The sequence below is a fragment of the Cydia splendana genome, chromosome 2, assembly GCF_910591565.1.
Source record: "Cydia splendana chromosome 2, ilCydSple1.2, whole genome shotgun sequence".
Classification (NCBI taxonomy): Eukaryota; Metazoa; Arthropoda; class Insecta; order Lepidoptera; family Tortricidae; genus Cydia; species Cydia splendana.
The window spans coordinates 10324579-10343903 of record NC_085961.1 but is presented as its reverse complement, the minus strand read 5'-3'; the positions used below and the strand labels follow the sequence as shown (position 1 = coordinate 10343903).

Sequence of the window (19325 nt, the reverse complement as noted above, 5' to 3'; positions counted from 1 at the left end):
TCGAATCTGGTAGCCAAAAAGTAGATAAAATAAGGCCAGTCACCTAACGGAATAAACATAGAAGTGGCTAGACTAGTGGCGAGACAGTGTCTCAATCACTCCGTTACTATTATATAAGTACACGACGACTTTTCGGTCTAGGCAAAACTTCAAAAACAATATGTAAGTCTTAACTTCTTAAGACTTAAACATTGAGTACTACGTGCTATGACGTATGATTTGAATTCTAAATAGCCTATATAACTTTCGCTTTCATCAACAGTCGATGTCGTCGAATCAAAGTCAAAGTCTTTCTGTGATATCGTGGGTGACTGATTTTACAGAAACATCGTAGCTTAAAATTATTATTTGCTCAGTCGCCCGTATTTTGTTGATGCTTTGAACAAATTTAAAATATGCAATTTGTCAATCTTTGAAATTCGTCTCGACAGTCGAAGCGTTTCATTTTGCTAAACATCTATTCAATCTTTTGTCTTACTTTGCTCGACGCTAACTTTCAAACCTGTAAAAAACGTCCTGGTCCGAGTATAGATTTGTACGGTTTTGTAACGTACTATACCTAACAATGTATTGCACGAGATCGCTTTATGCCGAGAATCCCGTGATTCTATCCTCGCCCATTCACTTAGTACAGATTATGAAAGATACATAATTGTATTGTTTGCTCGCATTCGCAGCCGGGTCTGGATTAAGAGCGCAAATTGCATTAGCACCTGCAGTTTCATTCTCACCGCTTGCCGAGCAAATAGCCTGTGACATTGTAAGTATGATATGTGGGGTCCCTTTGTTTCCCATAAAGTTTTAAGTCATAATGTATTGTTTGTCATATTATCGTTACTCGTTAGTCATAAAACTGAAACCGTTAACTTTTCAGGATTTTCGTAAGGATATTTTATAAATAGGTAAGGTTAGGTTAGGTTTGTTTTATGGCAGTCCTGAAAAGTTACGCGTTTCTGAGAAAAACCAATTATGACTAACGAAAATTCGGACAAACCATACATTATGACTTAAAACTATTTGGGAAACAATAGAGACCCATGATATGTATATTCGTAACAAGCACGGTTTATCGGTGGTTGGTATGATAGACGATGCGCTGGGCGCGCAGTGGGAGCGAGTGCCCTGACCGCGGCCAGCTGACACGCCGCTGACACGTTTCCGACTGAGTTCAACAACCGTTAAGAAAACATCAATATGCAAACCCAGTTTTCCTTGGAGACAGTGTTGGAGATTGGAAATATGCATCCATATCTATTTCTTGCATGAAATCCAGCGATACCGATATGCATGATAGATAATTAATCGAGCCCGGGTGTTTACTTAATTCTTAATTGAAACTTCAAAAGATCTTGCCACTTCCGTGTCAGCAAACTTTGTTTTTACTTATAGCAACTCTCAACCCTAATAATAAAAAAATAATGTTTTAGTGGAGAGGAGCTCTAGAGAAATTCAACTTTTGAAGAATATATGTTTCAAGTGTCAAGGATTTACTTTCATCCCTTCGGGATGTGCGTTCTCTGTTAGTATTTAAGTAACGGGACAAAGAGTATACCTTAATAATATAAAATATGTTGTGTTCAAAACAAGTTTTCATAAGTTATTAATAGTGTGGTAACAAGTTTATAAACAAATGGGTCAGCTAGTAAAAATATGGAAAATGGCTAAATTCAAAAGTGACACATGATAAACAGATAGGTACCTAGAGTTTTTGCCATGTGCTGAGAACAATAAAGTTCAAAGGGCAACGAGCACGCGCGGGGGTAACGGTGTCGCGAGACTCGCAGACTGAAAACAGAGAGGTAAAGAAAACCCGGTCACGACGCCATTGCCGGCCCGGATATGAGTTTCCTGCCTTGAAATATATCTACCCAGAGATTTTTAATTACATACTTCTTCTTATACTTATCGCTATAGAGGCATTAGGGCTCTTTTAGTAACTACAAATCACATGATTAAAGAATGCATCGACAAACTTAAAGAAAATTTGAAAATCGTCCGCTAACGGTCGAGGCTGCTATAAACTTCCGAAAAACTCATTGGTACGAGCCGGGGTTTGAACCAGCGAGTCCAGGGACCTCCGGGTTTAAAGTTGAACGTCCAAACCGGTAGCCTACATGACGCTTTTTTAACATTTTAATGCACCATTTAATACAAAATAAATAGAGAAAAAATTGTCGTAGCGGATTCTCACAAACAAAAGCCAAAACGATATGCTATAATTAATACAAAATATTAATTTACACCTTCTACACCACCTTCCAATGCCGAATATGGGGAAAGGCAACTGGTTGCCAGTAACGACAGTTACAACACGCTGGCAACCCAGTCGGGTTGTGAAACTAACCAGACACATGGGACGACGTTGTTTAAAATAACCTTTATCGTATGAATACTTTACGTAGGTACATTTATAGAAACTGAATTAAAGTTCGAATTGTACGCAAACAACGACCATTTCTCTCTTTTCTGGTTGAACTCTGTCATGCCACACGGATAGTCGTAATGCTGCCCTTAATATTTTAGTAACGTCCCACTAGTTTTTGACCTTTAGCCTATCTGAAGGTGCTCTTACAAAAATACAGGTCAAACAGTTACCTAACGAAACAAAACCTCTTTACAGGTCACCATAAATAAATTGATCCCTAAATTACTCTTACTTTTACTATTTTTTTTTCTGTGATACCAATTTAAACATTCCTTTACATAACATAGGTAATTTCAATATGTTTATCAACGGAATTACATTAACAAAACTATTAATGATGTCCCGTCCGTTTTGTTAATTTTAGCCTCTTGGATACATTTTAAATGAAAAAAGCATTACTGAACATACGAGTAGACTCTTCTTCTTCCTCGCGTTATCCCGGTGCATTTTGTCACGGCTCTTGAGAGCCTGGGGTCCGCAGTCCGCTTGACAACTAATCCCATGATTTGACGTAGGCACTCGTTTTTACGAAAGCGACTGCCATCTGACCTTTCAACCCAGAGGGGAAACTAGGCCTTATTGGGATTAGTCCGGTTTCCTCACGATGTTTTCCTTCACCGAAAAGCGACTGGCAAATATCAAATGATATATATGATATTAATATAGCAAGACCTTTTGTGAAAAAAAAAATGTATTGTCACGTCAATTCTAGTTTTATCAAATCGAGTCTAAATCTTACAATGTTGACTAGCCATGTCATGATAATCAAAAATCTAAGAAATTACGCCCCTGATTTAGTTCACCGAGCATTACGAGTGCAATAAGCGGCACGAGCGCGAGCGACGCGGAACACAGGCTGCCTTTAGCCTCTGGGTTGTTACTCCAATTGTCCACCTAGCAAACGAGTTGACTTATTCGAACCAGTATAAGAACTCTTTCTCATTATGCATAGTAGTTTCAGATCTGGAGGTCATGTTACATCAGTACAAGAATGCGATTCTTACATGCTCGCGTGAGTGCACGGTCTGATTAACGGGGCTTTTCTTGGCTTATCATTGTCAACATGAAAAATTCTCTTCTTAAAATATAACTTACTTCTAAGCACCAGATTTGTGTAGGCTTACATGTTTTACAAGTCGACTTAGAACTTAGTAGTAGGTGTAATAAATAGAACTGGAATTAAAGGAATACAAATTGATTTATAACTATAATGTAGTTATTTACGATACAAGTACGAAATTCGCAACGAGTGTTTTAAATCGACAGATCGACACGAGTTGCGAATTACCTATTCGCACGTGTATCGTATACGTTTTACAGTACATATGACCCTTTACATTTTCGACGTAGGTAGTTACGTAATGTGCTACTGCTAACTTACCATTGCTTGAACGTATCTCGTAACTAGCAATACGAGTATCAATAAGCTTTACGAATTGTCAGTATATTACTGTGTCCACCAACACCATGGCATTATGTCTATTTCTATGCCTTGCTCTGCAGCTCAAAAGGCTATCTGATACCATCGTTACTAAAGTATAACAATTCTATGGATTGTGACTAGGGTTACCAGATGACAGGAATTTTCCTGACATGTCAGGAATTTTGGCCGTTTGTCAGGAATGCGACCGGAATAAGAAAATGTCAGGAATTTTAATGAATGAACAGAGTGTTATTTGTACGTCATAATTTCATAGAATTTTGACGTTTAAAATAACACTTGCACTGCGTGGGCTAAATGTAGACCTTTCTTGGTCTAACTTTATCGCTTACTGTTAGCACCCCCCGTCACCGATATGAAAGTCGGGAAAAATATTCGCAAATCAGGAATTTTGTCAGGAAATCCCAAATTTGGATCTGGTAACCCTAATTGTGACAGTGATTGTAATGCCATTTTTACCATTGCTAATGGGGTTGGCAACTGTCAAAGGTTTGCCTAGATGGCGCCATCATAGCTTGCCCCTTTTTCTATGAGATTTGGCTTAAAGAGCTGGCATCCAGGGTATTAAAAAAACAAAAATTTGACACAATTCTAGGGATTGACGGGGCAAGCTATGATGGCGCCATCTGCTAAAAACTTCCACCGGCCAACCCCATTATTTACGCTGCCGACATGAATCTAGTATATAACTGGATCTGGCATGAGGGGTGGGGGGAAATGACCGAACGGGATAGTCTGTGCGGAAAAAAGAAGAGACGTGGAATGTATGGGGCCTAATGGCTCCTCTACACGATGGGCCAACGCCGGCCACTCCAAGGGACGCAGCCATGCGGTAGAATGAGATAGCATTATCACTTGCTCCCTCTAACGCATAAATGCGTCCCTTGGAGTGGCCGGCGTTGGCCCATCGTGTAGAGGAGCCATAATACATTTCACGACTCTAGTCTTATGTATCTTTCAGTAGGAGTAGCAGCGAAAGCGCTATTATTGTTTGTCCTTGTCACAGTCTCACATTTTTGTATTCCCCACCGTAAATTTAGTATGTATTATGGTGGGCAACAAATAAATTCGACCAGTCATAGTGTCGCATTGCGTATGTTTTGTCCCTCACGGAGGCACGCGTATACCACTTCTATAGGATCCTATACCTTCTATGGGTGCCAACTATATTTCACTTTTTGGCAGAATAGCAATTTAGCATGAAACAAAAGCAAGGACTTAGCAATGACGAATTGACGATTCGTATTTGATCTTTGAAGACCTTGTCTTGTTGTTTGTGTGCCGAATTCTTAATGTGGGTGTACCCATAGTCGTGAGTGTCATCAGACCCAAGTTTACGATGCGGTAACATACGTGACGTCATGCATCTCCGTTTTGTTAGTGTTGATAAATACAGTCTTAACTTTCTAGACTCCGCAGCTTTTGATATTACTCGGATTTCTAAATCCCAGTCATTTAGTCTAAGGTCAAGTACTTAATAAATACTTCTTACGTATAATTCGAGACCTTGACTATCAAACTAATAAATACTTATCAAAAATAAAAAAAAGTGTTGATTTCACGTACATTTCATGACATAGGTACAAGAATTACTACAATAGCAAAGATTTTCATTTTTTTTGGTGAGGTACCTGTTATTAATTTTTTGTCAAGATTTCAACATTTCAGGAGTAGGTCAAAAAGGTATTTCGGTAAAAAGGTGGGTGGTGTTTTTTTCTGTATACCTATTATTTTTCTTTTGAGGTGGGTGTGCAATTAAGAGTATTTAATTTTGTATTTAGTAAGCGCAGTCTCTTAAAACTAGTTAAGCCGAGATCTTCCGTTTTAGACAAATAAAATTGAGTCCTTGGCATCTCTAGTTCGTTCTGGTTGATTTACAGCTGCTAGTCGGCTAATGAAATCACTAGCAAGCCTTGCAGCCGTTTCGACGCGCTTGTCTGGTCGTTCAATAGCGATCGTGGCTTTAAAATATTATAGAAGTTTCACAGATTAAATACGCAACGTAACTAGGTTCCATCAATTTGAATTATTTGGTTTCAGGGATCTCAGACAAGTTTATTTTTAGACAAGTTTATATACTTACACTTTATGTACTTTAACTGTTTCCGTCAATTTGAGTCACAGGTCGGTCGTATTATATATGTTCTTGTGAAACAGCAACATAATAAATATTTCATGCTATTTAAAGATGTATTCGAACAGGATAAAGAAATTGTGTGTGTTGTGACAATTTCTTTTGCTTCTTCTCATATGCATGTCTAGCAAGTACTTCTCGTGACCTTTCTAATGAGCCTAAACTGTATGTTGTTATTATTTTACTAGACAAGTAGACATATTGTATAAATAATCGCAGAGTCCGCGAAGAAAAGGAATGAGTAAAATAGAATAAACATAGGATTATTTACTAAACAAAGCCATTAGATCTAAACAAAACAAATACAATTGTTTTTGTCAACAGATTATTAGTAGTAAAACTAATAGTAACTTTGTAGTGCCATTTTACTCTACGTGACGCTGTGCGGCGAAAGCACTGTCTCTAATCACTAAATTGATTTTGTCCATGCGAGTCCGCACATATCGAGAGGGAATCGGCAATTCGAAAACGAAATCGACTCGATAATCGGCACTGCTGTGTCGTAACTTAAGCAATTTCATTTCGCTCAGCATGCGCCGACACTTGGTAGAAAGTGACGTCTTTTTAAACTATGCGAGGCTGGCATGCTGATGCAGGGGTGTCATTTCAATCACTTAGCAACCGGCAAGTCGTACGCTCAGGAAAACCAGGATTGTCTTTGTGTGACATGCTAAAAGCGGTGACAACTCTAGACAACGAGGGAGTAATGTGAACCTTTGTGAAACTATATTTTCATTCTATTCGATGTCACTGTCAAGTAGCAAATATATCCTATAGCCGCCAGGACGGAGCCACTGTCATACACACAACTAATAAATAAATGCACTATCCGATTACCAGTTTACTCAACAGTTCTGTTTCGCCTGAGCGATAGACTCGCGAGCAAATCGAAATACATAGGAATATTAGCGGTCAGGAGTCCGCAAGTTTTTGCTCTACTATCCTTCTTTGTTTTGAGATAAGGCGATATGTAGTGAAGGGGACAGCACAAGTGATTCGACTTCAACAGTTGGTGCAAGCCCAGGGCCGACGTGCTCGCAGGTATGCACAATTACATTTGTTCAGCGCGAGCGAGACGCAAATCAAAGGTCGCCGCGGAGGATTAGAGGCGCGCTTTTACCTAATCAAAATCCTTCAAGCGGTACGTGATTGAGAAAAAAAGTGGTATTTGTGGTTTCGACGCACACTTTGTTTTAGACACGTGATCCGAATGTTTTGATTGGTGGGTTCAGTTTACCTCTTCGTCCTCAGCGATGAACTCTATGGTGGTCTGCTGCCTGTTCTGCGACTGCTCTACGGCGCTCAGCTTCACCGGCCGAGTGTCTGCTTGATCCAATACTGTAACAAGAGATCGTAATGTTTAATATTCACATCATAACTTACGAATATATAAATAAGGGAAAAATATATTTATGTAGCAGAGATCACTCACAACTGTTAGATACATGTTTTTATAGTACATGTAAATACTTTGATCATAAGATGTATTAGATTGGCTTCGTGATTGCCGCGATTAGCACTCATAAATGAAACAATTAAAAAACAATAAATCGCGTAGGTTAATATACGTATTATAGTAAGTAATCGATAATGTCTAAAAATTACTATTACCCTATCCCGTGACTACGATTTCTAGATAAGTCTTCAGACGTCGACATTGCAGGAAATGCATTATAGTAATTTACACAATATATACGCGATATAATCTGCTTAGAAATCTTTATTTAAATGAGATAAGTAATCGTATATTATTATTATACATAACTAAAATACCACGATTTAATAACTTTTTTTTATAGATTGATTATTATTAGCTTGTTTAAAACGAGTAGGCGACTTAGATGTAGACAGTCGAGTCGGGAGCGGGACTGTTGCAGCCTTCGCGCGTTTAGTAAAAGGGAACCGCCACACCCGGGGCTCATAATGCCCGATCTACAAACGTGTTTGGAAATGCAAACATTACACAACCTTGACTATTTATACACAAATATTGACTGTATCGCCCAAGAGTTTCATGAAGTTCGTAGTTTAGGAAGTTAAAATAGAAACAGTCAAATGCGACACTTTTCGGACAATATTTGGGTTAATTTACCACAGCTGGCACGATGTTTGTATTCAATACTTTCATAAGACATCCAAAGCGAGTTGAAACTTGAAAGCGAGTTATTCTCAATCTGCCATTTCATTCCCATTCCAACATGTGATGAATTTTATAGTACCTACATAACATATCTTTATGTTTTCTGAGAAAACTTGTTGCATTGCATGGGATGTGTGTTGGTAAAAATGAATATTAGCCCCAATGGTCCAGATAATATTGCGGTCTGAGGAAATAGGTGTGAACATCGATTAGTCGTGCCGCGGACACTCGGACAGGTGTGGCGAATCCTCCCGTATCCGGCGCCCGCGGAAGCGGTCCGTTGCTGGCACGGTGATGATCACAAATCACAATACCGTATACAGCAACAAACTGAGGCAACATTTCAATCGAGTCGGCGAGTCGCTGGCACTGAACCCCACCGGCGAACCAGTTTAAGAGCAATCTACGAATGTCGAATACTTTATGGGTAATTATGAATGGACAGTGGACGGGACGTTACACTGGATTGTTCCGGGAAGACAGGAGCTCGAATTTCGGAACAATTCGTGTTCACAGATTGCTACCGATAATAGGTACCCAGTAATTCACTAAAAGTGTTGTTTCGAATACCTGAATTGGTAGGTACCAAAACTAGTAGTAATGGCAGGGAACATGCTCTCGAGATCTAAACATTTTGCTTGCCACTTAATCTTTGCTCATCTTGTTTAGGTTCAGCATGCACATGGCACATCGGCAACAATCCCAGCAACATATGCCGCTGTCGACATGCTACTGTCCCTGCCGCATACTACCGCATATTACCACAGAATGATCTGAGAACAAACATGCTGCACGGAGAAAAAAATATTTTACAATATTACCAGATTGTATAGTAGTTATGATTCTAGTGTAGGAGAACAGACTTCAGCCATGTTTAATAGACTCGTATTTTGGACAATATTAGAATATTCTAGTTAAAATATTCTAGTACACTAAAACTCTGATATCGTTTTGGTAACAATCTAATAGCAACAGAGTAAAATATGCATTTAGCATACAACACTTTACAATAATTGCGATGTTTACAATATTTATTAATTCGGTTCACCATCATCTAGTTTAACACACCAATAATAAAAGTGTGTATTACAAAATCTTTGTTTAGGGTCCACCTTATGTAATTCATTTATAGGTACTAGATTTTCTCGTACCTGTTAGCGGATTTTTAATACCTATTACTTACTCGAAATTTCTTGATTACTATGAATATTTTTACACATAACTAGATACGTTCTCTGTTGTCTAACATACTCTTTTTAATGATAACAATAAAGAGTGGTTCCAGCAACAATAAAAATTGTTGGCATTACAATATTATTGCACACTAAACAAAATATTATTTGCCTGTAACGAAAAACTGTTCAGTCCACGATATGAGCTAACTGCGGCCCCCCGCACCCCTGCGCCGCCGCCCGCAGCGCCCAGAACATTCTGTCATTTTCACCGAAGTCCGGACAGAGTTCATTTCAAGTGTCGCCAATAATAAATGAATCAGGTTGCATTCCTGTTTAGATCACCGGTTTTAGCAAATAAAAGTGTCTGTGTGTAGTGAACAAAGGCGGACGAAGCGGATAGCAGTTTAATTGAAAATTTATACATATGTTGCTAATAGTGATAAGGTTATATTGGAGTGTTCTGTTTGTGTGTTGTGTTTGCTACCAAAATTATCTCTGTGTTATATTTGCCATACGCTCACTAAAATTGCGGCCGATAATTTATGTTATGTACTACTAAAATTAAAACGAATTAAAAAAAAAATGTTTGTTTTTACTTTACTCATAGTAATTATTTAGGATTGAGATTTTTCTGTTTATGTTTCAGGCCACCACACCTATACCACAAACATCATTATTGCGGACTAAGCCAATGTAGGTACTTACTGCCGAGTTAAACAGAATAATGTTAAACACCTAAGGTAAGTCTTCGTCGCAACAAAAGCATGTTAAAGCGAAGACTCACCTAAGATATTTAACCTAACTCTGTTTCACTCGACAGTATATTACAATTTCAGTCCGCAATAATGATTTACTGAACACAAATATAAAACCCGTTAAACTCTACAATATATATAGTAAACAGAACATACTGTTTATTTCATGCCACAACAATTATATTTAACACAAACATAAATCTGGTATTCTCCAATACTGCATATAGTAAACAGAAATTGTTGATTATTTCAGTCAGCTAAAATTATACTTAAAACTAATAAAAAATCTGGTGAACACTAATGAAATATCTGATAAACTCTACCCTGTCCTATAATGATGGCTACAGATAGGTTTTGTATACTACACAAAATTTATTTTCTACGATACTAGGTATGTGGGTAATAGGAACTAGAAATGATGTTGTAAAGAACTAGAATTTTCTGTTAATGTGTAAAAAAAGTCTAGTTGTCACATATAATACAATAAAATCAAGTTAAATTTACAATATTCTGGTAAAGAACACTAGATTTTTTTCTCCGTGTGTTACGGAATGTTAAACGCTCGTGCCGCTGGTTCTGACGCTCTCTGACCTTTGCCGATGCCGCCCTGAAACCGTTTCTGGCGGGAACCTCAGCAAGGGGCATGCATAAATGACGTCCCTGCTCCCTGGACGGCCAGTAATCGACAACCACAATTATTCTGGTTAAACAATGGCGATGAGCCCGTAAATCGTTGTGAATAATACGCCCATGTCCGGTGGAGCGAAAAATATCAACCGGCGAACACCACTCGATAACACTTCATCATTAATTTGGACGGTTGCTAAGTGTTAACCTCGTTATATGTACCTACATACAGTGACAAGGGAAATAGGCCTTTTACAGTTAAATAGGTATTGAGTTGTGTTATCAAACGTCAACAACAATCTAAGCACCACAAATTACATGGTCCTGTGTTAACACTATCATGTAACAAAAAACTAGTGAAACTGATATCACTAATCCTTGTAAGACTTCAGTAGAACACTAGTAATAGATCTGATTCGGTCAGCACGTGTGGTGTTTTATTTATGTTATTAGTAAGGTGCATCGGGATAACTTCCAAAGCGGGATAATTTTGAAAATGGCAAATATTTATAAAACCAGAAGCACTTTACACTTTAGCAATACTACGCTAGTGCAACGCTTCGTATTTTAAATGTTTTTTGCTCATGTTTCGATTTAGATATTGCATGTTATTATATTTTAGGCAATTTTTGTAGACATCCAAATAAAAGTAATAAATAAGCGAATCCTGCGCATATGTTCCTGAGCTACAGCTAGAGCACGAATGTAAGCGGGCAAAGGGGCTCCGAGTAACCTTGGCAGAAGCGAGACTTTTACAAATTTATTTTTAAATTTTAATATTTTTAATTGCAGTGCCCAAGGCGAATGCAGTAGCCGTAAGTGCATTCAAAGTTTCCTTGAGAGTTTCGTTGAGAGGAAAGAAAGTCAAAGCGTTTAACTTTATGAATTAAATTAAAGTAGGTACGAGTTATTCAAGAACATCAACTGCGGAGTAGGAAAAACGTAAGTACATACATTTGCTCTTAGCTCTCCAATAAACAGTAAAATTGAGATAAACACTCTGGCTCAAAGGGTTAAAACAAAAAGCGAGATGTTTTTGGGGTGATAGCGGTTCACCACGATGTTTATCTTCACCAAAAACCTATCAGTAAATTACCAAACGATCGTACATCGTACACAATTAAAAGAAGGTAATGATTACAATTAAGCCCACGAACGCTATAATTCACGTTATTATGTCCGCTAAATTGTGTTGATGCAACCGTGTTGAATAGGCCACTGGTCAATCCTTGCCAATATGTAAGTACATCGGCTCAAATCATGACACGAGTATGCACATAGTAGAACACTTGACAGACAAGTCATTGATCCGTGTACGGTTGGCAAAAACTACTACAGTTAATACCAATTGTAACGGTTAAGTGATCTGTGAACGATGTTCAAACATTCGACCCGTTTGATAATCATCGTTTGTTTTTAGCAACAAATTGCCGGTTCATCGCACAGTACAGTCATTATTTATTTTGTCAGTCATTTTTGTAATTTTATCGTATTTAGAAACAAATTTCGATTTCAATTTGTCCTTTTATAAGGACATCGGGACGGGTTAAAAAAACAGGAAAGACAAATATAATATAGGTACATATATGACTAAGTACATTCATCGACTAAGAAGTGGTCCAGTAATAAAGTAGGTGTGAGTATATGGTATATTTTTTTGCTAATTATGAAGCAGTTTATTTTTTTTGTAATTTAGTTAATATAAGTACTATAAAATAAAAATATAAAATAAAATAATATCGATAAATATGAGATTGTTTGAGTTTTTTCATTTTTATTGCAATGTACTTTGTAACTTTTTGAACAGTACAATTTGATAATACATATTTGTTGGCCGTTTTCTACAACGCCACAAATGAAGTTCCAGTTTCATAACTTTTTTTATGCTTTTAAGAACATCATCTAACTCTAACGAATAAACTATTCCAATAAACTGGAATTTATCTTGGGTAGTTAGGAAGTCTCTCCAATCTAACCTATGACAGTGGTTTTTCTATGGAAGACAAATCTCTGTAAAAACCGGGCAAGTGCGAGTCGGACTCGCGCACGAAGGGTTCCGTACCATAATGCAAAAAAAAAAACGAAAAAAAAAAAGCAAAAAAAAACGGTCACCCATCCAAGTACTGACCACTCCCGACGTTGCTTAACTTTGGTCAAAAATCACGTTTGTTGTATGGGAGCCCCATTTAAATCTTTATTTTATTCTGTTTTTAGTATTTGTTGTTATAGCGGCAACAGAAATACATCATCTGTGAAAATTTCAACTGTCTAGCTATCACGGTTCGTGAGATACAGCCTGGTGACAGACGGACGGACGGACGGACGGACGGACGGACGGACGGACGGACGGACGGACGGACGGACGGACGAAGTCTTAGTAATAGGGTCCCGTTTTACCCTTTGGGTACGGAACCCTAAAAATGGCAAATATACAAAAGTAGAAATTCCATGAAACTACCTCAAAGTGAAGTCAAATCAAAAAAGTTTTATATAGAACGAAAAATTATTTAATAATGTATTAATTCGCTTATCAAACTTATAGAAAAAACGTAGTGTATGAGAAATACCTTATAATTTCCTTCAAAAGACACTGTTCAAAAAGTGTCATGAGAGATGTAATATAAAACGCGAAAACTCTATATTCACCCTTTTATATTAAATACGAGTGTATTTAATTGTAAAGAATAGTATCTACAGATCACTATAGAAATGAACTGCTTACAAATTATTACAAAATAAAATGAAAAATCCCCATAATGTGCTGCTACTTTTTTTCCGGACCACTCCTTAAGAGCCAACGGGAGTGGTCATTTCTCCATACAAACGTACTCCTCGTTTTCCTCCGTGGTTTTTGAAGCTAGAGCAATGATTTTTTCAACACAGATTAATATTGTCAATATCTGTGTCGGACCGTTTTGCTTTTTTTATATTTTTGTTTTTTAAGGCGCTAGAGCCCTTCAAAAATGGCCAAAATGGCCTAATTGACTATGCCGCAATGAGAGGCGTGGCATTCAAAACTGATATCAATTAGCCAAAAAAGCAAAACGGTCCGACACAGATAATTTCATAATCATTTAGATTTCCAAATTTGGTTACGATTGGTTAAGTTTTGGAGGAGGAAACAGAGGAGTACGAAACCTCGATTTTTGAGATTTTTACGCAGGATTTTTCGCCTTGTCCTTATCGCACTACTTTTAGGTGCCGCTTCCGTTAGCCAGACAGGTATATTTACCTAAAATATTTAAAACTCGGCTCCTGTTTCGTCTTAAATTGACTTAGAACATCCTCATTTTTAAATAAACAATGCGCATTTGAAAACAACATTTCTAGGAAATAACAACGTGACCCGAAGCATATTAGCTATCCTTTGAGGAAAACCGTAGTTTAACCGGCGGTGAGTTAGTATGCCCATGGCTACATTATTACACTAAGCATGATCTTATCATGATCACTCATCGTTTATTTCTATTTTTATAATTTTAAATAATTGGTCGTGGCGAACATGCTACATGAGGTACCTACTCTATATTATTTTCCCCTCAGCCTCAGCCGCTCGAAGGAGGGTGCTTCGCTGTTCAAAAACAGTAAGAAATATTCGATGTTAATACTCACTGCATGAGATATAACTATTAAACTAAAAATTTAAAAAAAAGCCTACGCTATATGCCAAGAAAATCTATTTTATGCCAAAAATGCCTTACAGTACATCATTTTGGAAAACAACTGATAAGTTGTACTCTTTAAACTGCTGGACCGACATCTAATGAAACATAGCTAAGAACTACTCGCTTTCACAAGAAAAGTCGCTTTCACGTAAAAAAAAACCGCATCGAAATCGGATCCGTTGGAGAGCTACGATGCTACAGACAAGACATTGGCGTCCAACATATAACACCCCTCTTATTGCGTCGGGTGTTAAAAATAATATTAAAGGGACATACATTCAAATCCATCACGATCATATTTCTATTTTTAATCATCTGCAACATACCTACTAACTATTAGCAATTCTGAACTCTCATTAAAAGTTTTGAACTGTATAATTGAAGTTCGTTAAAATTTCCATACCATCTCGTTAGAATTTAGAAGAAAGGTAAATGCTCTCGTTTCTGTTTATCCCTATTCACCCCGCCATCCCTATTCACCAGAGTAGTATCATATATATAAAATTGAAAAACCAGAACGGGATAAAAAACGAGGGAAGAAGCGAGATGGTGCCTTACAAATTTCTAAAAAAGTTTTTGACACGTTTCTCAAATACGACGCACGTATGATAAGAAAAAACTGTTCTAATCTATTATCTAAGTATGAGAATATAACTAGAGCATAAAAACTATCGCTTTCGATGCGTACTTAATTTACAATAAGCAAAAGAAATTTTCATAACATTCTTCATTTTACGACTATCGGCTATCTTCGGAAACTCTCGGTTGGTTTCGTTTCGAACTTCAAATAACCAAAATTATGTTTGTTATGGTGGTATGTAGTGATTTCGGCCTTTTTTACTCGAAGTAAAATAAAAAGTGCTGTCAACCTCAACCTTTTACCTTAGTTTATGCCCATACGAGTGACATGCCATATAATGACTGATAATGACTTATCAATATCAATAGTAATTTGTATTTTGTTGTTTTAAATTTCTTTTTGAGTTATGTTATTCAGATTTACTTTCACAGCTTCGGCAAACAAATTCGTCCGGGGACCGGGCTGCCGAGATGGGCCAAAAATACAAAGTTGATAGCAAGTTATAATGTAGGTAGATAAAATTTAAGTGCATGTTCAGATATTTTTGAGCGAAACGACCTGGTGAAAATAAGCAAATGTACAGTCAGCAGTCGGCCAAATATCGTAATATAACTCTGTTGCTATAGAAATAAGGATGTGTTGCGATATACTGGCGGAATACTGAGAGACAAAAGTGGCTAAGCTTACATTGGCTCGGACATTTAGAGAGAATGGGAGAGGATCGTGCCGTGACGAGAGCGTACTTGGGACAACGAAATGGGAGACGCCCAATTGGACGTCATAGGTACCTACCGCTGGAACGACGTAGTTGCTCGAGATCTGCTTATCCTCGGCCATGGGGACTGGCGAGAGCTATCGCAAGACCGAGAAACATGGTGTGTTTTGTTTTGTCTTTTCTCGGAGGCCAGGATTCACATAACCGTAGTAAGTAATGTTAGTATTCAGAAAGGGAAATGGGGAGTACGTACGTTTGTACCAAAAGGCGATTTATGGGCGGTGGTCGTCCATATTCGTCTTAAGGCGGAAATTAATCTAATGAACGTTTTTGCAATTAGGCTTATAACAATAAATAATAATTTTATGTTGAAACGAGTTTTAAATAAATAACTACGTAGATGAAAAAGTATAATTTTGTCTTTTATCAAATCACATAATTTTTTTATCCAAATAACGGGTACAAATAAGAAATCCCTATCACCGTTATGAACCCTGGCAGGGTTGACACACTCTTTATTTCATTTACGCGAGCGGAGCTGCGGGCCCGTCTAGTAATATATAAATCGTAACCGCAACCAAATGATATTATAATGGCAACGGAAAATTTAAAAAACACTGCTAAATTTTCTCGCTATGCACATGATAGTTTTGTATTGTAGGTAGGTGCTTATATATTCTGTTTGGGTTGGGTTTCCCCCGTGGAGATTTTTTGCGCGTTACGCAGCACTTCTAACAACATGGGAATCCCGTTTGGCAGCCTCCAGTTACAATTTGCACCGTCACGACAGGAAGATTCCGGGAAGTGAAGGATAGCAAAACCATCAAATACAATGATATGCAATCCGCATAGGTAAAAAAATAAAACGCAGAATAATGCTTGCTTGTGATGAGATGAATTAAGAAGTCAGAATAGCAAAATGTAATTCAACCATTTTTACGTAAATACTTATGCATTGAATAGGTGTTAATTTTCTCTTCTTTTTCTTTCCCCTGCCCTTATCCCACGTTATGTGGGGTCGGCACAACATGTTTTTCTCTTCCATTCTCCTCTGTCTTTCGTCTCCTCAGCACTCACTCCTTTCTTTCTCATATCCTCTTTCACACAATCCATCCATCGTTTTTTGGGTCTACCATACGCTCTCCGTCCATCAACATTCATCCCTAATATTCTTTTGCCTATATGGCATTCATCCCTCATAGGTGTTTATTAAATCAGATTGTTTAGTTTGTTTACAAAAATAATTAACACCCAAGTCAAATAAATAATCATTAATCTGATTTATTCCAAGTGCACATTTTAAGTATATGCAACCTAATTTCTTACGGTATAACGAATTATTATGCGATACAATACAGCCATTAAATGCAATCTAATATATGGGGCTATCCATCAGAGAATGGTCCTCCTTAATCCTTAACTACATGACATGATCATAAGGACGCTTCCCTGATGGAAAGCCCCATATATTATGTATTTTATCTACCCAGATATCATAAATCCTCCATGATGCGTTCAAGAACCGCACATTATGACCACCATAAAAAAGACTGTTTTGTTGGAACAAATTCCTTATCTGTAAAAATGTTATTATTGCTAAATAATAATTTCGATAATATTATTTCATTCAAATTACGAACATCTTTGAAAAACAAAGAAATTTGGTTTACCGCCATTTGACGCACAGTTTATCTTTTAATTAGGGCAGCTTTACTATGCACAGTGCGATCGGACATTTAAAACTAAGGTCGGTTTTGCGAGCCATATACGTGCTCATCAGAGGAAATTGTGAAGGTCGCCGTTGTCGGACACGACATGGAGGACTATACATATATACATATAAGTAAAAAAATAATTTGTTTTATAGTTTTTAAAGTAACTATAGCAAGAGTTTCGTGTAAAATGTGCGATAAAGATATTTCGGAGACGCCACCTCGTATCCGCGAGTTCCGCCAGAGTGCAAAGTGCCCCAATGTCGGCTGTAATATGAGTTATATGAGGTTAGTGAATATATCATGGAGGCTTTATAATATGTGTGTAGATAAAGTAGTGTATGTAACTGTGCATAATTAGGCATTAAAACATTCGTGTGATTCTATTATGAAACTTACTGCGTTCGTTTCATAAACCCACACTCGAGTTTTAATGCCTTTGATTATGTAGCAGTCACATAAACTACTTATATCTGGGAGACCGAGCTTTGCTCGGAAAACATATAAAAACTCAAAAATGCTCGTTTTCCCAGGGATAACACCTAGCTAGATCGATTTATTGCCCCCGAAAACCCCCATATCGCAAATTTCATCGAAATCGTTAGAGCCGTTTCCGAGATCCCCGAAATATATAAATAAATAAACAAACAAGAATTGCTCGTTTAAAGGTATAAGATAATACAATACATGTTCCGAAACGGTTTTATTTTTACCAGATTATTACATTAAAAGCGTACCAAAACTACGTATAATTAACAACCGTCCACTGAACAAATACCTACTTAACAAAAAACGCCGCCAAATCTTTATTGACTTCTCTTAATGTCGATAAACAAAGCCAAAACTAGTGATAATGATAACGGCTCTTCATCCCGTTTTGTGGACCGCTCGCTCATGAAGATAAAGGGTGCCGCTTTATATAGTGTAAGTACACAAAAGCTTTAAGATGAGCAATTATCACATTAACTATTGTTATTATTAACTAAGTATTAAACTTGATAACAACAAATATGCAGTACATTAATAATAACATTTATTTCGGTTTGTAATTAATAATTTATCTTGAGGATGGTGGACGACCGCTTCTCTATATAAATGTTGTCTCAATTTCCGTCTGCTTATTCACACTATGGAAATAGTTATTTTCACCACACCAGCTCGGAAAGGCTTACTTTGCACTTCAAAAACGGATAGCAAAGTTGCACTTTGCTATCAGTAATTCACATGTGAGGCAAAGTAATCAAATGCAAATTTTGAGTTGTTTTCTTATGTTTGCTGGTAGAATTGACTTTTAAATGATGATTTTGGATGATAAATATTTAATAACATTCATTTGAATTTGATTTGGTTTGATCTTGTTTGATATTTTACATTTAATATTTGCTTCGGGTTGGTGTGGTGAAAAATTTTGTGTTTCACTCGGGGGCAAATTTTGTTTAAGCCTCGTGCTTTGAAACCCTTGCAACGCTCAAGCTTCCATTTTTCGAGCGAGCTTTTGAAGTGCAAAGTAAGCCTTTCCGAGCTGGTGTGGTGAAAATAATTACTATTACCACAATATAATAAAGAGTACTACTATTACATAATTAAATGTATGTTAACCATAGCTATGCCATTTCGTTCAACTTTTTTTCCAATTTTTAATGTATTTAGCTATTTGCGCGCTGTCGGCCACTTTCCTCTGTAGTTTTCATAAACCATAGCTCATTAAATATGTTATAAAGTTACTCGCTATTATAATATTTAGGAGCCAAGTGTGAGTGTGACATTTAATCAATCTGACTGAAACACGATATACATAGCCATAAATATCAGCTCCATTCTTCGCAATTCTGCTTCTTGTTCACTTCATATAATTTTGACGAAATTTTGAATGTATAAACGTCTAGACTAGTAATAAAACTCATTTGCAAGTGACTCCTACCAGTTCTGCCTTGAGTCGCGACTCGTAAAACCGTC

At 37.2% G+C, this 19325-nt stretch overlaps 1 protein-coding gene across 1 annotated transcript in view; it reads right to left on the bottom strand.

The window, feature by feature from the left end:
* LOC134803706 (E3 ubiquitin-protein ligase RNF19B-like) overlaps nt 1–19325 on the bottom strand; it is an 82086-nt gene that overhangs the window by 28121 nt on the left and 34640 nt on the right. The window contains exon 2 of the mRNA XM_063776511.1: nt 7238–7338. Within this exon, the coding sequence (XP_063632581.1) occupies nt 7238–7338 (101 nt within the window). The remainder of the gene's footprint in view (nt 1–7237; nt 7339–19325) is intronic.